We start from the raw sequence: 21,288 nt of genomic DNA, 5'->3' as shown, positions 1-21,288 counted from the left end.
ATGCAATTTGGTATATTATTGATTGAAGAGCACCTTGTTCGAATTTATTCAAAGCCCAAATTCCAAACTGAAAAATTGGATTGGCTTACTAGATGCATGCTCTTAAATGTTACTCTTGGTGACTAGGATAAGGAAATATAGGTTTTTTAAAAATGGTTTTAAATTCGAGCAAAAAACTTCGTGCTCATCTCATGCTGTAGGAAAGTAAATTTTTTACATTACTTTTCAGTTGAAAACCTCTTACCTGGTCTAAACTTTGTATCAAAAAAAGTATTTAAATGTTCTTTCAATTGGAATGTTACGTATTTGATTTCTTTGAGGCAATTTTTTGGTGAAAACAAACTAAACACAATTAAGATGTTTTATTGATTCAGTAGACCCAAGTTGAGTTTAGTACAAAATGTCCTGTGTTAATTATATTCAGCTTAGCTAAGACCTGAACTACACGGCTAAATATATGCTCTTCATTGTTTAATTTCTATACACAGTTAAAACTAGTCCTCGAAAACCTCGCGGGAGACCTAGAAGTGGCTCTGACCGAAATTCAGCTATCCTCTCAGACCCACCTGTGTTTTCCCCTCTAAATAAATCAGAGACCAAATCTGGAGATAAGATCAAGAAGAAAGATTCTAAAAATATAGAAAAGAAAAGAGGAAGACCTCCTACCTTCCCTGGAGTAAAAATTAAAATAACACATGGAAAGGACATTTCAGAGTTACCAAAGGGAAACAAAGAAGATAGCCTGAAAAAAATCAAACGGACACCTTCTGCTACATTTCAGCAAGCCACAAAGATTAAAAAATTAAGAGCAGGTAAACTTTCTCCTCTCAAGTCTAAGTTTAAAACAGGGAAGCTTCAAATAGGAAGGAAAGGGGTACAGATTGTTCGCCGGCGAGGACGGCCTCCTTCAACAGAAAGGATAAAGACTCCTTCAGGTCTCCTCATTAATTCTGAACTGGAAAAGCCCCAGAAGGTCCGGAAGGACAAGGAAGGAACACCTCCACTCACAAGAGACGATAAGACAATTGTCAGACAAAGCCCTCGAAGGATTAAGCCAGTTAGGATTATTCCTTCTTCTAAAAGGACAGATGCAACAATTGCTAAGCAACTTTTGCAGAGGGCAAAGAAGGGGGCTCAAAAGAAAATTGAAAAAGAAGCAGCTCAGCTGCAAGGAAGAAAGGTGAAGACACAGGTCAAAAATATCCGGCAGTTCATCATGCCTGTTGTCAGTGCTATCTCCTCACGGATCATTAAAACCCCTCGGCGCTTCATAGAGGATGAAGATTATGACCCTCCAATTAAAATAGCCCGACTAGAGTCTACACCGAATAGTAGATTCAGTGCCACATCCTGTGGATCTTCTGAAAAATCAAGTGCAGCTTCTCAGCACTCCTCTCAAATGTCTTCAGACTCCTCCCGATCTAGTAGCCCCAGTGTTGATACCTCCACAGATTCTCAGGCCTCTGAGGAGATTCAGGTACTTCCTGAAGAGCGGAGTGCCACCCCTGAAGTGCATACACCACTGCCTATTTCCCAGTCCCCAGAAAACGAGAGTACTGATAGGAGAAGCAGGAGGTACTCAGTGTCGGAGAGAAGTTTTGGATCTCGAACAACTAAAAAATTATCAGCTCTACAAAGTGCCCCCCAGCAGCAGACCTCCTCGTCTCCACCTCCACCTCTGCTGACTCCTCCCCCTCCGCTGCAGCCTGCCTCCAGCATCTCCGACCACACACCTTGGCTTATGCCTCCAACGATCCCCTTAGCATCACCGTTTCTGCCTGCCTCTGCTGCCCCCATGCAAGGGAAGCGAAAATCTATTTTGCGAGAGCCGACGTTTAGATGGACTTCCTTAAAGCATTCTAGGTCAGAGCCACAATACTTTTCCTCAGCAAAGTATGCCAAAGAAGGTCTGATTCGTAAACCAATATTTGATAATTTCCGACCCCCTCCACTCACTCCTGAGGATGTTGGCTTCGCATCTGGTTTTTCTCCATCTGGTACTGCTGCTTCAGCCCGGTTGTTTTCACCACTCCATTCTGGAACAAGGTTTGATATGCACAAAAGGAGCCCTCTTCTTAGAGCTCCAAGATTTACTCCAAGCGAGGCACACTCTAGAATATTTGAGTCTGTAACCTTGCCTAGTAATCGGACTTCTGCTGGTACATCATCTTCAGGAGTGTCTAGTAGAAAAAGGAAAAGGAAAGTTTTTAGCCCTATTCGATCTGAACCAAGATCTCCTTCTCACTCCATGAGGACAAGAAGCGGAAGGCTTAGTACTTCTGAGTTGTCACCTCTCACTCCTCCGTCTTCTGTCTCTTCCTCATTAAGCATTTCTGTTAGTCCTCTTGCCACTAGTGCCTTAAACCCAACTTTTACTTTTCCTTCTCATTCCCTGACTCAGTCTGGGGAACCTACAGAGAAAAATCAGAGACCAAGGAAGCAAACTAGTGCTCCAGCCGAGCCATTTTCATCAAGTAGTCCTACTCCTCTCTTCCCTTGGTTCACCCCAGGCTCTCAGACCGAGAAGGGGAGAAATAAAGACAAGGCCCCCAATGAGCTGTCCAAAGATCGAGATGCTGACAAGAGTGTGGAGAAGGACAAGAGTAGAGAGAGAGACCGAGAGAGAGAAAAAGAGAATAAGCGAGAGTCAAGGAAAGAGAAAAGGAAAAAGGGATCAGAAATTCAGAGTAGTTCTGCTTTGTATCCTGTGGGTAGGGTTTCCAAAGAGAAGGTTGTTGTTGGTGAAGATGTTGCCACTTCTTCATCTTCTGCCAAAAAAGCAACAGGGCGGAAGAAGTCTTCATCACTTGATTCTGGGACTGATATTGCTTCTGTGACTCTTGGGGATACAACAACTGTCAAAACCAAAATACTTATAAAGAAAGGGAGAGGAAATCTGGAAAAAAACAACTTGGACCTCGGCCCAACTGCCCCATCCCTGGAGAAGGAGAAAACCCTCTGCCTTCCTACTCCTTCATCTAGCACTGTTAAACATTCCACTTCCTCCATAGGCTCCATGTTGGCTCAGGCAGACAAGCTTCCAATGACTGACAAGAGGGTTGCCAGCCTCCTAAAAAAGGCCAAAGCCCAGCTCTGCAAGATTGAGAAGAGTAAAAGTCTTAAACAAACTGACCAGCCCAAAGCACAGGTACTCATTTCCACTTTACCTGTTAAAGCCAGAAGTTTACCAAGCCCTTCCTGGTGGCAGATTTTAGTCAGGTTTAGTGTTTCATTTGTTTCTAGTTACAGTAATCAGAAAAAGTATGGTAATGGTATTATTGCCATTGGTCCTTCAAGGAGTGGTGGAGATAAGTAGAAAATAAAAGGCATTAACATTCTGTATAGTAGGAATGATGTTGGTAGTGATGGGAAAGTATGAAATGTATTTGAGTAACAGTGGATAGCTGGCAGAGCAGTGGACAAAGTAACTAATGGAGAGATAGGTTAAAGCAGTTTTGCAGAGTGCCAAGCTGTTTGTACCTCCTCAGTTTGGTGCATATGGAATCTGTGACTTAATTTGAAGGACTGTTTTTATAATCAAATGGTTTCATTTTCCCTGATAGAAAACTGGAGGTGAACATTCTCGTCCTCAGAATAATAGGTGATTAAATCAGTAGATATAGTAAGAAGGACTTAGCCCTAAATTGTGGAACAGAAAAACTATAGAATTTTGTTTGTTAAGAAGATGCCAAACTGTTTTGCCAACAACAGCAGTTTTATAAGAAAATAGATGAGGTGTGACCTTTCCAAAGAAAACTTGATCTTTAGGTTTTTTAAGAACATTAGTAATTTCTCTTAGTTCATTGAAAAGAAAGGTTTATGCAAATATTGTTTGGACAATTAAATGCTGATAGGTTGTACTCTAAGTCAAAAAACAATATGCACTGTATTAACCATTGTTATCTGCCTATTATCTTGTTTTGAAATTTTGTTCTTTTTCTCTTTTTTAAAAAAAAAACAAACACTAAAGAACAGTTATAGTAGATCATAGTATCATGTTGAGTTAGGTTGAGAGATGACTACAGCTCAGTTGGTTTTGTTGTTGTTATTGTTGTTTTCTTGGTGGAACCGGGAATTGAACTCAGGTCTCTGCGCTTGCCAGGCAAGCACTTATTCAACTGAGCCATCTCCCTGGCCCTTGGTTTTATTGTTATTCAACCTGGGGTTGTATTTACATTAATTCTGACAAGTTGAGAGTTTTAGCAGCAACATAATGGGACTTACTTCAGAGGTCATGCTGGATGGCTTGGGTTAGTCTTCTTATGATAGGGACCGTGACTCTTTGAAATGCAAGATACAAGAAAAAGAAAATATGCAATATAACAACAAAAAAATGCAAGATACTTCTGTTTGGAGCCATGACCTTTTTAAACATTTATAGACTGTTTCCTCCTTTCTCTTTTCATCAAGAAAATATAAGGAAGAGGGGCTGGAGAGATGGCTCAGTGGTCTAAAGCACCTACTTGAAACAAGCTTGGCAAAGCACAGGGACCACGGTTCGATCCCCCAGCACCACATGCCAGCCAGCCCGCCCCTGGTGGGCTGAGCTGGCCACACACACACACAATAAATAAATGTAATAAAAATAAATAAATAATAATAAAAAAAAGAAAATATAAGGAAGAGACATTAAAATAGCCCTGTTGACACGACTTTTTTAAGTGATACTATATAGACTAGCAGCTTGAATTTTGAGCAGAATTGTAATGAAGTCTGAGAATAGAAGCTTTTTTTTTTTCTCTTCAGTACTGGGGATTGAACTCGGGACCCTGCACTTGCCAGGCAAGCACTTATTCTACTGAGCTATCTCTCTGGGCCTGAGAATAGAAGCTTTGTTGATTCTTGTTTGTTTGGGGGTTTTTTATAAGTTTTGCTAATTTTTGAGTATGAAAAGTAGTTCGATTCTGTATATAGACACTACTTTCTCAGCTAAGAATAACTACATTATATGTTTTGATGATGAATCATAAATTAAGTCAAATATACATTGGTGTCATTTAGTTATATTGGCAGTATATATGGTTGTCATTATTTTTGGCCTGCTTTGAATTTAGGGTCAAGAAAGTGATTCATCAGAGACCTCTGTGCGAGGACCCAGGATTAAACATGTCTGCAGAAGAGCTGCTGTTGCCCTTGGCCGAAAACGAGCTGTGTTTCCTGATGACATGCCCACCCTGAGTGCCTTACCATGGGAAGAACGTGAAAAGATTTTGTCTTCCATGGGGAATGATGGTAGGTGTGGGCGGCACCCTTGGGGTGTGAGAGGGTTTTTATTTGTTTGCTGGTCATTCTTGAGATGCCCAGTAGGTTTCTCATAGTTAGTCTGGGTCTTTTAAAAAACAGATAGCTAGAAGGAATTAAATACATGACGATTTTTATTAGAAGAAAGTGCAGGGGTAGCCAGGGAATACTGGGAGAGTTGTCAGAAGCCCTACCCACGTGAAGGCGCGACAGAGAGGAAGTTGGTTAGAACCTTCCTAGATTGTCATGCAATCTGAGAATGCCCTGGGAAGGCTGTGGGGAATATTTGAATAAGAATTGGCAGTCAGGTATCTTGTGTCTCCCAAGAGCAAGCCTGCTTTAGTGTCACTGCCACTGTGGTAAGTGTGGCTTCTTCACACCACTGGATTTCAGCACGCAACAGCAGGGGCCTTGGGAGTTGTACTTCCTGGAACTGAAGTCTGTGAGGCACATTCTCATACTGCTGCATGGTTCTGAAATGCTGGGGGGCTGTTCTTAATGAATGTGGAGCTTTATAAAATCCTTAGAAACATTCAGTTCATGTTTTTCATTTTAGATTAGACTTTTTTTCTTTTTAGTATTTGGAGTTTTGCTTTCATTAGGCTGTAAGTTATAGGCATTTTTAAACATTTAAATAATTAAAATTCAGAGTTCTTTATATAAATATGTTTGATACAATGTCATTCAATTTTGGACTACCAGTTAAGGTAGAAGAGTAGATGAATGCATCTAATAATACAGAAATTTTGATACTCTTCCCCTCTACTCCCAAGAATAAGTTAGGTATTCCTTTGGAACTAATGACATTTCTTTAACAGACAAGTCATCAATTGCTGGCTCAGAAGATGCTGAACCTCTTGCTCCACCCATCAAACCAATTAAACCGGTCACCAGAAATAAGGCACCTCAGGAACCACCAGTAAAGAAAGGACGGCGATCAAGGCGGTGTGGGCAGTGTCCTGGCTGCCAGGTGCCTGAGGACTGTGGTGTTTGCACTAATTGCTTAGACAAGCCCAAATTTGGTGGCCGAAATATAAAGAAGCAGTGCTGCAAGTGAGTGGGTCTTACTCAAGAGATGCCGGCCTCTCAGTCATGAGATTGCTTATTTATCTTGGGTTTAAGTTTATTGAGTGCAAAAGTGCACTCAATACAGGTGGTGGTTGTATTGAATCTCCTCGAGAAGCAAGATTAGGTGCAGAATTGGATTATGTGATGTGGTTAGGCTTGGGCTGTGCTTGAATAAATACTCTGGGGCAATACTTTCTAATGGAAAACTTTACAGTAATGTGTTCTGTATATGCTTGGTTCACTGGGACAGTCACCAATCATATATGGCTGTTGAGCTCTTGGCATGTGGTTAATGTGACCAAAGGACTACATTTTTTACTTCATTTAATTTTTTAAAAAATTATTTTTATTTTTAAAATTTATTTTATTTATTTATTTATTTTTATTTTTATTTATTTGTGTGTGTGTGGCCAGCTCAGCCCACCTGGGGGCGGGGCTGGCTGGCATGTGGTGCTGGGGGATTGAACCGCGGTCCCTGTGCTTTGCTAAGCTTGTTCTAAGTAGGTGCTTTAAACCACTGAGCCATCTCACCAGCCCCTCATTTAATTTTAATCAATTTAAATTTAAATAACCACATATGACTAATCACAATATGTTAGTACCACTCTGGAAAATTTCTGCTTAAAACTTGATACACTTAGTATAGTTATGTCAGAACTGAAATCACTTTTATCTTTATGGCATGCAGGAAATTCTTCATATGTGTAGAATTTGGCATGCAGGAAATTCTTCATATGTGTGGGGGTTTGTGTGTGTAGGATGCTTGTATTCTACCACTAAACTACATTCCCAATGCTTTTTAAATTTTTTTAAAAAATATTTATGTATTTGGTACACAGTCTTGCTACAGAGCTCTGACTTATAATGATCCTCCTGTCCCAACCTCCCCATCACTGGGATTATAGGCAAGCACCACCACATCCAGTTTTGGTGGCCAGCACATGGTACCAGGGATTGAACCTGGGTCCTTGCACTTACCAGGCAGGCACTTACATTGCTGAGCTGTATCCCTGGCCCTCCAATCCTTTTTGAGACAGCATCTCACTAAGTTGCCTAGGTTGGGCTCCAACTTTCAGTGTTCCTGTCTCAGTCTCCCCAAGTAGATGCAATTGTAGACATATACCTGGCTTGAAATTTTTGATACAGAATTTTTAAATATTCTTACCTTTCTTCCTCCTTTTTTTTTTTTTTTAAATATAATTGGTACAGGGTCTCATTACGCGGCTTGGACTCATAGTGATCCTCCTGTTTTCAGCCTCCCTCAGCATGGGATTACAGACATATGTCATCACACCTGTCCATGTGGCTGGCTCAGCATGCCCAGGGGTGGGCCGGCACAGCATGTGGTGCTGGGATCAAACCCCAGTCCCTGCTTGCCGAAGCTCTTCCCCTCTTTTTTTTTTTTTTTTTTTGGTGCGGAACCAGGGATTGAACTCAGGCCTTGCGCTTGCCAGGACTTCCCCTCTTTATAGTCAGTTTATGGGGCACTTTTTGCCTTCCAAAAGAATTTGATGAAAATGAATCAAGAGTTACTTGAACAGAAGTTTTAGAGCATCTTACCAAGTGGCCAGCAAAAGAAATAGTTGCTGAATGAGAATAGTGTGAAGTGGTTCATATAAAGCATAGTTGAGGCAGAGGTAGAAGGGTTTTAGGTTCGAACTCAGGTTGGACAATTTAACAACTTGGTGAGATGCTGTCTCAAAATGAAAACATAAGAGCTGGGGATGTAGCGTGGTGTGAAGACCTAGGACTTCTCTGTGTCACAAAAACAAATAACAAACTAAAGTTGAAGGAAATGCTGTATTATTTACTTCAGAGAAGAGCTAGGAGACAAGCAGTTCTGTTCTTTGGTGTAGTCTGGCTTTAAGCAGGAGTCTTATCTCAGGCCCATTAATGGTAAGTGAATTCATATACTACAAAAAGGTACATGTTAAGGCCGGGGAGATGGCTCAGGGAAATAAGCACTTCCCTGGCAAGTGCAAGGGCCTGAGTTCAATCCCCGCTTCCGCAAAAAAAAAAAAAGGTACATGTTAGTGAGATAAGATCACACTGAATTGAGGAGTTGGAATGGATTGTGTGCAGTTTTAGACTTTGAGTTGAGTTTCATTACATTTAAATTGAGGGATATATATATATATATATATATGCCATGAGATATATCTATAGCATTATAGTGAGAAAAGACTTTGATGATTTTAGTCTATTTTGTATAAATATGAATATAAAGTTCATAAGGGAGTAGTACAAGAAGTACTAACTGGTTATTATGTGTGTGGTGCTAGTCATCATTGAGTTATAAGATTCAAATTTTTTTTTATATTTGTTTCCTTTGGCTCCAAAAGGTGGATAGAATTCCTGCTCCATGCCAGGTGTGGTGTCATATGCCTATAATCACAGCAGTCAGGAGGCTAAGGCAGGAGAATTGCTTCACATTCAAGGCCAGCCTGGACTACGTAGCAAGACCCTGGGGGGGGGGGGGATTGCTGATCCAAGGATTTTAAAGGCTCACATTCAACTTAAATAATGAACAGTCCTTGTTTCAGCTGTCAAAATGAACTTGAATAAAGCTTCACTGATTCTTACAAATGGAAACTTCACTTCTCTTTTAAATACAGTTTATCTTATAGTTTATCCCTTGTTATTCTAGGATGAGAAAATGTCAGAATCTACAGTGGATGCCTTCCAAAGCCTACCTTCAGAAGCAAGCTAAAGGTAGTGTTGTAAAAAGGTCTTCCCCTAAATACTTCTTTCTTTCATGTCCTATAGCTACTTGTGTTCAGTATAAAGAAAATAGTAAGAATTTCTTATAAAATTCTGTTTTTTCATGGGAAAACGATGGTCATTAAACCTAGTTGATAGGTACACGGGAGTTCATTTGACTCTTCCCTGTAATTTAAGATATGTTTGAAATTTTCCTAGAAAAACAATAGTATGCCTTCTTCATCTGATCAATATGGCATTAACTCCTTGAGTCTTGCAGTGCTGGCTTTAGCTACAGGAAAGTGGAAACAAGATTATGTTACATGTCTATAGGTCTGTTTAAAGTTTTTCGCACTTACAGATGGTTGATCTTCTTGTTTTGTTTCCCAGCTGTGAAAAAGAAAGAGAAAAAGTCTAAGACCAGTGAAAAGAAAGAGAGCACTGTTGTGAAGAGTGTGGTGGACTCCAATCAGAAACCTCCCCCAGCAGCACGAGAGGATCCTGCCCCAAAGAAGAGCAGTAGCGAGCCTCTGCCAAGGAAGCCAGTGGAAGAGAAGAGTGAAGATGGCAGTGCCTCTGTCCCTGGGCCTGAATCCAAACAAGTTGCCGCTCCAGCTTCCAGAAAGTCCAGCAAGCAGGTCTCCCAGCCAGCTCCTGTCAACCCCCCTCAGCCGCCTACCACAGGACCGCCGCGGAAAGAAGTTCCCAAGACTGTACCAAGTGAGCCCAAGAAAAAGCAGCCTCCACCCCCTGAGTCAGGTAAGGGAAGAAGGCAGGAAGGATGGGTGGACACATGTGCTAAGAAAGAAGCACCATGTCTGACACGGCATTTGGAAACCTGAGATGAAGTCTTCAAGAAGATTTACTCTTTTTTTACCTACAATAAAATAATAAGGAAATAGAAGCAAGAATGTTAGATTACACATACTGTCTTAATTTTCTATTTGAAGCTTAAAAAAAAGCTGCTCTTTTTACAGGACAATGCACCCTAACACAGTCATCACTGCAAACTATTTTGAATTCTTTAGGTCCAGAGCAAAACAAGCAGAAAAAAGTGGCTCCCCGCCCAAGTATTCCCGTAAAACAAAAACCAAAAGAAAAGGTAAGGAGGGTTTGTTTCTCTGCCACTTCTCAGAGATACATTCTGTTCAGTAGGTAAAAGCCTTATCCTTGACATTTGCATGATTGTGTGAAACTGCTCTCCTGTTTCTGTGTAGATGGCCGTGGGTTTCTTGAATTAACTTTAGATTCAGATTTAACCCGTGTATTTTTTGGTCTCTTGCCCTTTTTGCTTTCTCCTCTTTTATATTCCTGCATGTTGTAGCTTAGGAATTGCTTACTGCTTTTTGTCTTGCAATTTTCTCAGTATACTTTAACAGTATTTATTTATAAAAATTACCCATACATATATCTACTATTTTGATTTATTATAGACAGAGACAGGACTTAAGAATTCTCTAAAGAATACTTTTCTTGGTGCTGGTGAGATGGCTCAGTGGTCTAAAGCACCTACTTAGAACAAGTTTAGCAAAGCACAGGGACCGCGGTTCAATCCCCCAGCGCCACATGCCAGCCAGCCCCGCCCCCTGGTGGGCTGAGCTGGCCACACACACACACACACACACACACACACACACACACACACATAAATAAAAATTTAAAAAAAAAAAGAATTCTTTGTTTTGTTTGCTTTATATTTTGAAGCAGGGTCTTGCTGTATAGTTCAGGCTGCCTTGAACTTGCTATATGGCCCAGATTGGCCTTGAACTCAAGAATGATCTTCCTGCCCCAGCCTCCAAATGCTTGGATTATAGGCATGAATACTTATGTTAAAAATATATTTTCCAGATTTGTTAATAAAATTTTGCATTTGCATCATTATTCATTGCAAATGTAAAGATAAACAGAGTGTACTTTTTTATTTTATGTATTGATTTTTGGTCTTTTGAGACAGGGACTCACTGTGTTTCAGGTTGGCCTGAGACTTATAGCAGTCCTGCTGCCTTAGCCTTCCAAGCACTAGAATTAATTTTGTTTTATATTTGTGTTTTGTTTCCTTAGGAAAAACCACCTCCAGTCAGTAAACCAGAGAATGCAGGCACTTTGAACATCCTCAGCACACTCTCCAATGGCAATAGCTCTAAGCAGAAAATCCCAGCAGATGGAGTCCACAGGATCAGAGTGGACTTTAAGGTAAAAATGTTAGTCATCATGGATTTTATTAAATGTCATAGCCTTTAAATAAAGAAAATGGTGATCTCTGCTCCCAGCTACCTCGAGGTCCGCTGTAGTCCCTGTCCTGTACATACTGCCGTGCCCAAACACCCCAGGTGCGAGAAGGAGGTGTACTTTGTGCAGGGGGTGACCTCGATGGGCAAGGACTGGCGTTGGTCCTGCCAGAAGTGTGGAAAGATGCTGACCTCTGGGGGTCGCTCTGAGTGTGAAGGCACGCCTTACTGCCACCACCCCTGCTCCTGCTACTTTGCCACATTTGGCCCCAAAGGCTTTGGGCAGTGTGGTGCTGAGAGTCACACCTTCAAGTAAACCCAGGTTTCAGAGATCCCATCCTTGACCACCTGCTGGGCCACTGGTCATCCAGGCACATACCAGGCCTTATCTCCAGAGATCCAGGGCTCCTAGCAGCCCCTCATGTCCTCAATAAAATTGAACACTTGGAAAAAAAGAAAATGGTGCTACTGCAGGTGTTGAAAGATTAGAAATCAGCACCCACTAGAGGAATAAATAAGAACTACAGTTAGCTGGTGAGTTTGAATGTCACTATGAACTAAATGAAGACCCAGCCATTGAAATATCCCGAACATTATGTCAGGAAATTACTTCACAGAGAAATGACAAAACCATAATGGTTGCCTGAACTAGTAAAACAAAGGAAATGCAGTCCCAGTATGATACCTTTGCTATATATTTAGTAAGAATTAAAACAGTAGATGAGTTTTATTCTATTTTATGCCTGAGATTAAAATGTTCAAACCAGCAATTATTTTTTGATTCACTAAGACAAAATATACTTGCTGTTCTGATGTCACTATGGTTTTATTCATTTCATCCTTATTTTGTCATTATAAAATTTTTATAAGTGATCTCACTGTCTCTTTCTTTTTCTCCCTCCCACCCTTCTCCACTGCCACCGGCCTCCCCAACAGGAGGATTGTGAAGCAGAAAATGTATGGGAGATGGGAGGCTTAGGAATCTTGACCTCTGTTCCTATAACACCCAGGGTGGTTTGCTTTCTCTGTGCCAGTAGTGGGCATGTGGAGGTAAGGATCCTGCTTTTAAGTGACCTAGAAAATGTAACAATCTTGCTGTGAATGAAACAAACTGTTGTATTTTCCTTTATTGGCATTAGGCAGCCTGCAGGCACACACCTGTAATCCCAGCACTCTGGGAGGCTGAGGGAGGAGGAACTCCACAGGTTCAAGGCCAACCTGGGCTACATAGGGAACTCCTAGCTCACGATGAATTCTCCATTTGAATTTTAAAACTTTCCATGTTGATGTGATTTCCAATTTATAGAAAAACTGTAAAAGTACAAAGAATTCCCACATACTCTTCACCCAGATTCTTTAAGCGTTACTATTTTATATTTTATTTCTTGCTATGGATATATTTTATGGAATAAGAAACTGTATGTACACATGTTAAATATCAGCATTCTTTTTCTAAAACTTTGAAAGCAGGGTATAGACATGTACCATTTTGCTTCTAGCTGTAATAGTGTATATCTCCTAAAATAAAGTCTACTCTATTATTAACCACAATATAATTACCAAGACCAGAAAATTAATTGTGAGCATTACTGTTGTCTTATTTAGATTTGACCAATTGTCTCAATAATTTCTTTTTGGCAATGATAATTCTGAGTTATCCTCAAAAGTACTTTTGAAAATCATATATGAAAATGTCTTTTAAAAAAAAATTAAGTATTTTTATGGGCCAGCAAGATAGCTCAGTGGACTAAGCATCTGCTTAGGCAAGCTCTGGGACTGGGGTGCCCTCCCCATGCTGCACGGTCCCGCCCCAGGCATGCTGAGCACCCCCACAAGATCCGGCATGATGGCACATGCCTATAATCCCAGCACTGGGGAGGCTGGAAACAGATCGCTACATAGTGAGACCCTGTACTAAATACATACAAAATTTTTTTTAAGATGACTTATTTTTAAAATTACAGATAGGGTAAAGGCAGCTTATAACTGTACCTTTAGTATCTTTTCTGTCTTCTGTTCATTCCCATATTTTGTTTATATTCTCATGATTTTTAGAACATTCCATTAAATCTTATATTTATTTTTTATTTTATAATTGCTATTAGTATGTCCCCTGACTGTCCTGTATAACCAATTTCATACCTAATTCAATATGTTGAATTAAATACAGGTTGAGTAATTCTTATCTGAAATGTTTCAGATTTTTTTTTTTTGGGATTTAAAAAACATTTTGGGGGGGCTGGGGAGATGGCTCAGTGGAATAAGTGCTTCCCTGGCAAGTGCAGGGCCTGAGTTCAATCCCTGGTTCTTTGGGGAAAAAAAAAAAAAAAACATTTTGGAATATTTCACTATTGAGATATCTTGGGGATAAAACCCAAGTCTAAACATGAAATTCATTTGTTTCATCTATATCTGACATGTAGCCTGAGAATAATTTTATGTGGTATTTTTAATCATTTTCTGCATGAAATAGTCTGTGCACATTAAGCTTGAAGCTCAGGTATGGAAATTTATACTTGTAGCAGTTTTGGATTCAGATTTTCAGATTGCGGATGCTCAGCCTGAGTATGCCAGTGGAGCCTAACACTCAGAGTGTGATACACGGGCACTGTTTCTTCCCACATGTAATGTGACACTTCTGTGTTCCCTTCTCTTGCTGTAGTTCGTGTATTGCCAAGTGTGTTGTGAGCCCTTCCATAAGTTTTGTTTAGAAGAGAGTGAACGCCCTCTAGAGGACCAGCTGGAGAACTGGTGTTGTCGTCGCTGCAAGTTTTGTCATGTTTGTGGAAGACAGCATCAGGCTACAAAGGTACATATAGCATTTAGTAATAGAACTGTTAGAGGGGGACAACCCACTCAAGCCCCCCTTCTGTCCCTCTCTTGGACAGAAACTTTCTTTTCCCCCAATAAGTATTCTGCTCTTAACCTCCATTTAAAAAAAAAAAAAAAGAACTGCTAGATTGTATTTAAGCTCTTTATTTCTGCCTTCTAATTTAGGATTATATCTGTAGTCTTCGCTGTATGCTTTTCTCTGTTTTTTCATTGGGTATAATTAATTACCTGATTTTGTGCTTTAATTTTGAGAATATTAGAAACTTCCTTTTGGAAAAAACAAAGTAAAATCTGTCTGATAAGACTACCTCCTCAGAGGGCTGGCCAGATAACTCAACAGACTAAAGTGCCTGCCTGCTTAGGCAGATGCAGGGGCCAGGGGTTCGATCCCCGGCATGCCATGGCGGCTCATGCCTGTAGTCCCAGCCCTTAGGAGGCTGAAAACAGGAGAATCACTATGAGTCCGAGCTACATAGTGAGACCGTATAGGCCCTGTAGACCCTGTCCTAACTACAGAAAGAAAAAAAAAAAAATTACTTTCTCAGTCTGCTAAATCTCTACAACCTGTTGCAGTAAGGAAGGCGTGGAAATTCAAACTGTTCTAATGATGTGCTGTACTTACTTGGAGATAAATAGGAAAAGGGTTGTTAAGTAATAGTTGTTTAATAAAGGTGATGTAATGGCCATTTTTGCCAACTTGTTTTTCTGCAGCAGCTGCTGGAGTGTAATAAGTGCCGAAACAGCTATCACCCTGAGTGCCTGGGACCAAACTACCCCACAAAGCCCACAAAGAAAAAGAAAGTTTGGGTGAGAACACTTACCACACTGCTTTTAAAAGACCATCATGGCTTGGTTGGGTCCACACAATGTAAAAATGGGAGTGCCCTTGCTTGGGGATGTTAATACAGCATTTTTTTTCTTTATTGTTAGGTAAAGTCTTCTCTGAAAGAAATCAAATGTGGAAATCAGTTGTGATTGGGATTTTTTTAAATAAGAGAAGAAATTAAGAAATCCCTATTGAATTTCTCCTTTTCCAGATCTGTACCAAGTGTGTTCGTTGCAAGAGCTGTGGATCAACAACTCCAGGCAAAGGGTGGGATGCACAGTGGTCTCACGACTTTTCCCTGTGCCATGACTGTGCCAAACTCTTTGCTAAAGGTAACCATAAAATTCAGTTTTGTCCCTGTTTGGAGCTTTGAAGGTAAACTGTCTACTCCAGTGAAATGGAATAGAAAGTCCTGCTCATCTTAAGGGTGCTGTTAGGTGTGTTACCGCTTACCCGTTCCTGCCCTTTCCTGTGCATAAACAGCTTAGCAACTGGGAATGTTTTGTTAGTTTATGTGGAGAGACTCTGGGGAGATTTATATTGTAGCTAACTGCAAACAAATGTTGTAAGCTGGCAGAGCCAAGCATGATGCATATACATTTGATTACATCAGAAATGGCTTTTGGTAATACTCAGTATGTTTTATCTTGGTAATTATGCTAGGAAAAAAGTTGTAACAGGTTAAACCCATTAATGTACTTATTTAGGATACTGACTACATAGAGTTTCTGACTACATAGTAGTTTCTTAAAATACTGTTAAAGTTATTTTAAGTAGAATAAGCAGATCAGTTTAATGAGCTTATTAAGAAATAATGGAGCTGGGGCCGGGGAGATGGCTGAGTAGAATAAGCACTTCCCTGGCAAGCACAAGGGCCTGAGTTCAAGCCACGGTTCCACCAAAAAAAAAGTAATAATAATAATAATAATAATAATAATAATAGGGGAAGCCTAGCACTTGGGAGGCTGAGACAAGATTGTAAATTTGAGTCCCATTGGGGCAGCTTAGTGGGACCCTCCTCCAGCCCCCAAAACAGGCTAGAGCTGTATCTTAGTGGCAGCGTGTCCCTGGGTTCTACCCTTAGTACTGAAAGAAATAGTAGGGGCAGGGGCTGGTGAGATGGCTCAGTGGTCTAAAGCACCTACTTAGAACAAGCTAAGCTAAACAAAACACAGGGACCGCGGTTCAATCCCCAGCACCACATGCTAGCCAGGCCTGCCCCCTGGTGGGCTGAGCTGGCCACACACACACACTAAATAAACAAATAAAATAAATAAATATTTAAAAAAAAAAAAAAAAGAAAAGAAATAGTAGGGGCAGGGGCTGGGAGATGGCTCAGTGGAATAAGCGCTTCCCTGGCAAGCGCAAGGGACTGAGTTCAATCCCCGGTTCCGCCAAAAAAAAAAAAAAAAAAAAGAAAGAAAAAAAAGAAATAGTAGGGGCAGCATGGATAAGACAGCTTTATGGAAGCTGTGGGTAGAGTTGGTTTACTGTATACGCTCTAATGCAAAAACACTAAAAATCAGAAAAAGTTTGAATTGAAAATTTAAACATTGCTTTCAAATGTTTGAGAGATATAGTCTCTTTTCCATTCTATCTTTTTTTTTTTTTTGCGGAACAGGGGATTGAACTCAGGCCCTTTCTGTTACATTATTTTTAAAATCTACCCTCATGGCGTTTAGAATGAGTTCTGAAAAAGAGAACTGGTGGCATATGTGAAGCTTTCTTATGAGTACTCGAGGAATTTAAAAACATTCCATAGTCTGGGTGAGCGCTGGACTACAGAGTTTCAATTCCGCTCGCACGTGGGGGTCAAGGGCCTGAGTAGCGTTGGTGTGGGAGCCACGGCCCTGGCCCTGCCATAAACTACACTTTGCTTTCAGGAAACTTCTGCCCGCTCTGTGATAAGTGTTACGACGACGATGACTATGAGAGTAAAATGATGCAGTGTGGGAAGTGCGACCGCTGGGTCCATTCCAAATGTGAGAATCTTTCAGGTACAGAAGGTTGGAGTCTTTTTATTACAGTTTCTTTCTTTCTGATTACTGCTGCACTCACCAGCTCCAGAATATTATAAACTTAAAGTTACAGTAGCTTTACTTGAAATCTTTTTAAGTTTACTTTTGGTCTGTAAAATAAGCAGTATTGTGTTGTTTGCTTTTTTTTTTTTTAACCTCATCCCTTTATTCTTATCCAATTGGTTCTGTAATAACCAAATTCTGAGTTAGTATTATGTCCTTTTTTGAAACCAGTATTGTAATATCCTGCAGGAGAAGTAACATCTTAGTGCATTTCCAAAGTACAGTAGCATGACCTCTTCTCCCTCTTTCCCTCTCTCCAGAGTACATCATTGTAAGCTTTTGTCTTCCTAGATGAGATGTATGAGATTCTCTCTAATCTGCCAGAAAGTGTGGCCTATACTTGTATCAACTGTACTGAGCGGCACCCTGCAGAGTGGCGACTGGCCCTTGAAAAAGAGCTACAGATATCCTTGAAGCAAGTTCTAACAGCCTTGTTGAATTCTCGGACCACCAGCCATTTGCTACGCTACCGGCAGGTAGGCCACAGGTTCACTTTGGTTTTTTTTTTTTTTAAAGAACATTTATTGCCTTTGGGTTCACAGTCAGTTGCTCTTTATCATGCAGGTCACTTTGTTTCCAGATCTCATGGGTAGGTGTTTTTATCTAGTGATGGGTTGAGGAGATTGGTTTGTTTTGGTTTTAATTACTTGAAAAATTTTTAGAACCTAGAGTGAGACCTTCTTTGGAGTAGGAAATAGAAGGAAGTATAACTTCAATAATAAGAAATCTGCAATAATAACAACTATAACTGCAGTAATAAGACATCTGGTATTTATCCTCTAACAGTAATGGGAATATGATGGAGGACTTCACCCACTAGAGTAACCTGGTCAGATCTTTTTAGCAAAAAAATTATTCTGACTGGAATAGAGAAAATTAGAAATCCTACAAACAGAAACAGCTTGGAAGCAGTTATAGCAGTAAACCTGATAACTTGCTTTTTCCATGTTAGTTTTGAACTGTGCATCTCTAAGTTATTTGACACACAAAGGATGCTGTTGGAAGACTCACCCAGATAACTTACAACTCACTTAAAGTTATCAACTCCCCTTTTTGAGTAGAAAATTAGCTGTTATCTGTGTTGTCCTTAAAAAGAATTGAACGGTTTTAAGGGGTGGGGATGTAGCTCAGCTGCACAACACCTGCCTGACAAGCACAATGCCTTGAGTTCAATTCCCAGACACCCAAAATGGAACAGTTTCGACTTTCATTCGAGATTTGGAAATATTAAGCAAAACTTGAAAATTAGCCTAGCTGAACTAACACATATAAGGCTTATATCTTCTGAAAAATTATTTTCATGTTTTTAATGAATATTCAGTACCATTTTTAATAATTTTAATAGAATTTGCATGGAGGCCTCATTCTTAGTACTAGACAAAATTATCTATGTGTCCATCCACCTGTCTCCATCTGTCCATCCATCCATCCATCCATCCATATCCATCCATCCATCTCTTTATTGGCAACAGGCTGCCAAGCCTCCGGACTTAAATCCTGAAACAGAAGAGAGTATACCTTCCCGCAGCTCCCCAGAAGGACCTGATCCACCAATTCTTACTGAGGTCAGCAAGCAGGATGATCAGCAGCCTTTGGACCTAGAAGGAGTCAAGAGAAAAATGGACCAGGGCAACTACATATCTGTGGTATGTCTCTACAGCAAAAGACCAGTTTCAGATACCAGTCTAGCTTCCTTCGATCTTCGGGAGATCTGAGTATACAGGCAACTTAAAAATGATTTGTATTGCTTTTAGAGATGTCGTGCAGCTTTAAATATCTAAAAATATCTGAAATTATTTCAGCTCATGTTTCAGAAAAAGGGTTATACTAGAATGTATCTTTAGATGATATATTTATGAGGTTTTCATCTGAAAATTATTTTTGTATTAAGAGAAAACATGAGCTGGGTGTGGTGGTGCACACCTGTAATCCCAGCACTTGGGAGGCTGAGGCAAGAGGATCATAGTAAGTTCAAGACCAACCTGTGCTACAAAGTGAGCTCAAGGCCAGTGTGAATTGCATAACAAGACCCTGTCTCTAAAAGACAGAGAGAAAGAAGATATGAAGAACAATGTGAGGGGAAAGCTAATGTGAAAATAATTGATTCTCCCTTTTTAAGCTTAGCTCTCTCTTCCTTTATAGGGAGGATTTGTAGATAGAAATAGTTAATGCTTTTACAAGTATAGCAAATGGTTATTTGTTATTTCATGGCCTGTGTGCTATTCAGTTGTTTTGTTCATCTTAGTCTCAATGAAAGATTGTAAAGCTGTTTGGGGAACTAACCATGATAGAGCTAATATGCTTGCATTCTTGCCTATCTCTTGATGCCATAAATTCATTGGGATTTGAATCTTAAACCTTCAGCCAAAGAGAAGTTGCAATATTTTAAACAGGGGAGTGAGTTTTCTGTTGGGTTTTGTACTATATGGATGAAGAAGTAAAAGAAAGTGGCTTTAAGAGCATACTGATAAATAAATAGAAAAGGGGGGGGCTGGTGAGATGGCTCAGTGGTCTAAAGCACCTACTTAGAACAAACTAAACCAAGCAAAGCACAGGGACCGCGGTTCAATCCCCCAGCACCACATGCCAGCCAGCCCCGCCCCCTGGTGGGCTGAGCTGGCCACACACACAAATAAATAAATAAGTAAACAAATAAATAAATAAAAAGAGCATACTGTCTTAGGCGTAATTGATGTTTTATTTTTATATATAGTTGGAGTTCAGTGATGACATAGTGAAGATCATTCAAGCAGCAATCAATTCAGATGGAGGGCAGCCAGAGATTAAAAAAGCCAACAGCATGGTCAAGTCTTTTTTTATTCGGGTAAGTCCTGTTAATATTTCCTGTTTTTAATGCTTATTTATGAGTAATTGTTCCATGAATACAGCAAACTTTATTTTGCCACATTTTTACTTCACTTGTTTCTCTGATTCTTCGGAAAGAAATGGTAAGCTTGCCTGAGTGGATGGATCTTTGCCTTGGTGACCTGGACTTAACTTAAGCTTCCAGTAACAGAGTCTGGTGTAAAGATGTTGGTTGTGGTGTGACTCCCAAACGGATGTTCACATGTTTACGTTCTGTTTGTTTTTCTTTCAGCAAATGGAACGAGTTTTTCCATGGTTCAGTGTCAAAAAGTCCAGGTTTTGGGAGCCAAATAAAGTATCAAGCAAGTAAGTCAGTGGCTTTTTTTTTCTCATCAGGTGGAAATCTGAGAGTTGTCAGATTTCTATATTCAACTCTCTTGACTTTAATATTAAAAAATGAATCAATCGAAATGTCTTATTAGTGTTGGTTTGGAGAATACCTTTAATGTTTGTAGCTTAGCCCCTTTTGTTCTTTAGTAAATATTCTATTTTAGGGAGCATTACTTGAATTGTAGCATATGGACAATACATGTGTGTTATAGCTGCATAGTTGGCCTTGTTCTACTTGACTTCTGTTTTACTTAGTCCAAATTGTGTTCTCTATTGCTCTTGATTCTCCATATTTCACCTTTAATTTTTATCTCAGTTAATTCTTTTGATTTTTGGTAAGCTCATTTGTTCTTAGAAGTTTAGCTAAAAGTTACATATTGGAAATAAAATTTTTAAGTGGTAAAGTCCTGTAGACTGTGTTCTTAGGCAATTTTCAAGTTCTGTGACTTGTTTTTACATTCTGTGAATGGCTGTTAGATAGGCCCAAGACCTGGTGATATCAAGAATTCTGTTATTTTGCACAGTTCTAGGTATATTGTAGGAGTTCAATAAATACTTGTTGAATCAATTATTTTCAGCAGTGGGATGTTACCAAACGCAGTGCTTCCACCTTCACTTGACCATAATTATGCTCAGTGGCAGGAGCGAGAGGAAAACAGCCACACTGAGCAGCCTCCTTTAATGAAGAAAATCATTCCAGCTCCCAAACCCAAAGGGCCTGGAGAACCTGACTCACCAACTCCACTGCATCCTCCTACACCACCAATTTTGAGTAAGGCGCCATATGGAGTTATTGTCTAGACACAAACGATGGACTTCATGAATCTAAATTTAACATATAGTGATACCTTGGTTGTCAAACATCTCCAAGCTCAAACAACAAAGCTCAAAAAAAATCTGCTTGGTGTTTGTAACTGCTCAATAGATGAACTGAAAATCCAACTTGAGAAAACCTGTAGGACGGGGCTGGAGAGATGGCTCCGTGGTCTAAAGCACCTACTTGAAACAAGCTTGGCAAAGCACAGGGACCGCGGTTCGATCCCCAGCACCACATGCCAACCAGACCCGCCCCCTGGTGGGCTGAGCTGGCCATACACACACAATAAATAAATGTAAT

General features: G+C 40.1%; 1 protein-coding gene and 1 pseudogene across 1 annotated transcript in view; both read left to right on the top strand.

The window, feature by feature from the left end:
- Kmt2a (lysine methyltransferase 2A) overlaps positions 1–21,288 on the top strand; it is a 90,301-nt gene that overhangs the window by 40,690 nt on the left and 28,323 nt on the right. Inside the window, 17 exon segments of the mRNA XM_023721191.1 lie at positions 489–3,148; positions 5,055–5,232; positions 6,060–6,294; positions 8,957–9,021; positions 9,400–9,768; positions 10,038–10,111; positions 11,071–11,202; positions 12,174–12,287; positions 13,900–14,046; positions 14,781–14,876; positions 15,107–15,227; positions 16,779–16,892; positions 17,268–17,452; positions 18,449–18,622; positions 19,690–19,800; positions 20,074–20,147; positions 20,750–20,943. Of these exon segments, the coding sequence (XP_023576959.1) occupies positions 489–3,148; positions 5,055–5,232; positions 6,060–6,294; positions 8,957–9,021; positions 9,400–9,768; positions 10,038–10,111; positions 11,071–11,202; positions 12,174–12,287; positions 13,900–14,046; positions 14,781–14,876; positions 15,107–15,227; positions 16,779–16,892; positions 17,268–17,452; positions 18,449–18,622; positions 19,690–19,800; positions 20,074–20,147; positions 20,750–20,943 (5,043 nt within the window).
- On the top strand, positions 11,260–11,680 carry LOC105742884 (annotated as a pseudogene).

This window comes from Octodon degus, unplaced genomic scaffold, assembly GCF_000260255.1.
Source record: "Octodon degus isolate 3935 unplaced genomic scaffold, OctDeg1.0 scaffold00080, whole genome shotgun sequence".
Classification (NCBI taxonomy): domain Eukaryota; kingdom Metazoa; phylum Chordata; class Mammalia; order Rodentia; family Octodontidae; genus Octodon; species Octodon degus.
This window is presented reverse-complemented; position numbering and strand designations above follow the sequence as displayed.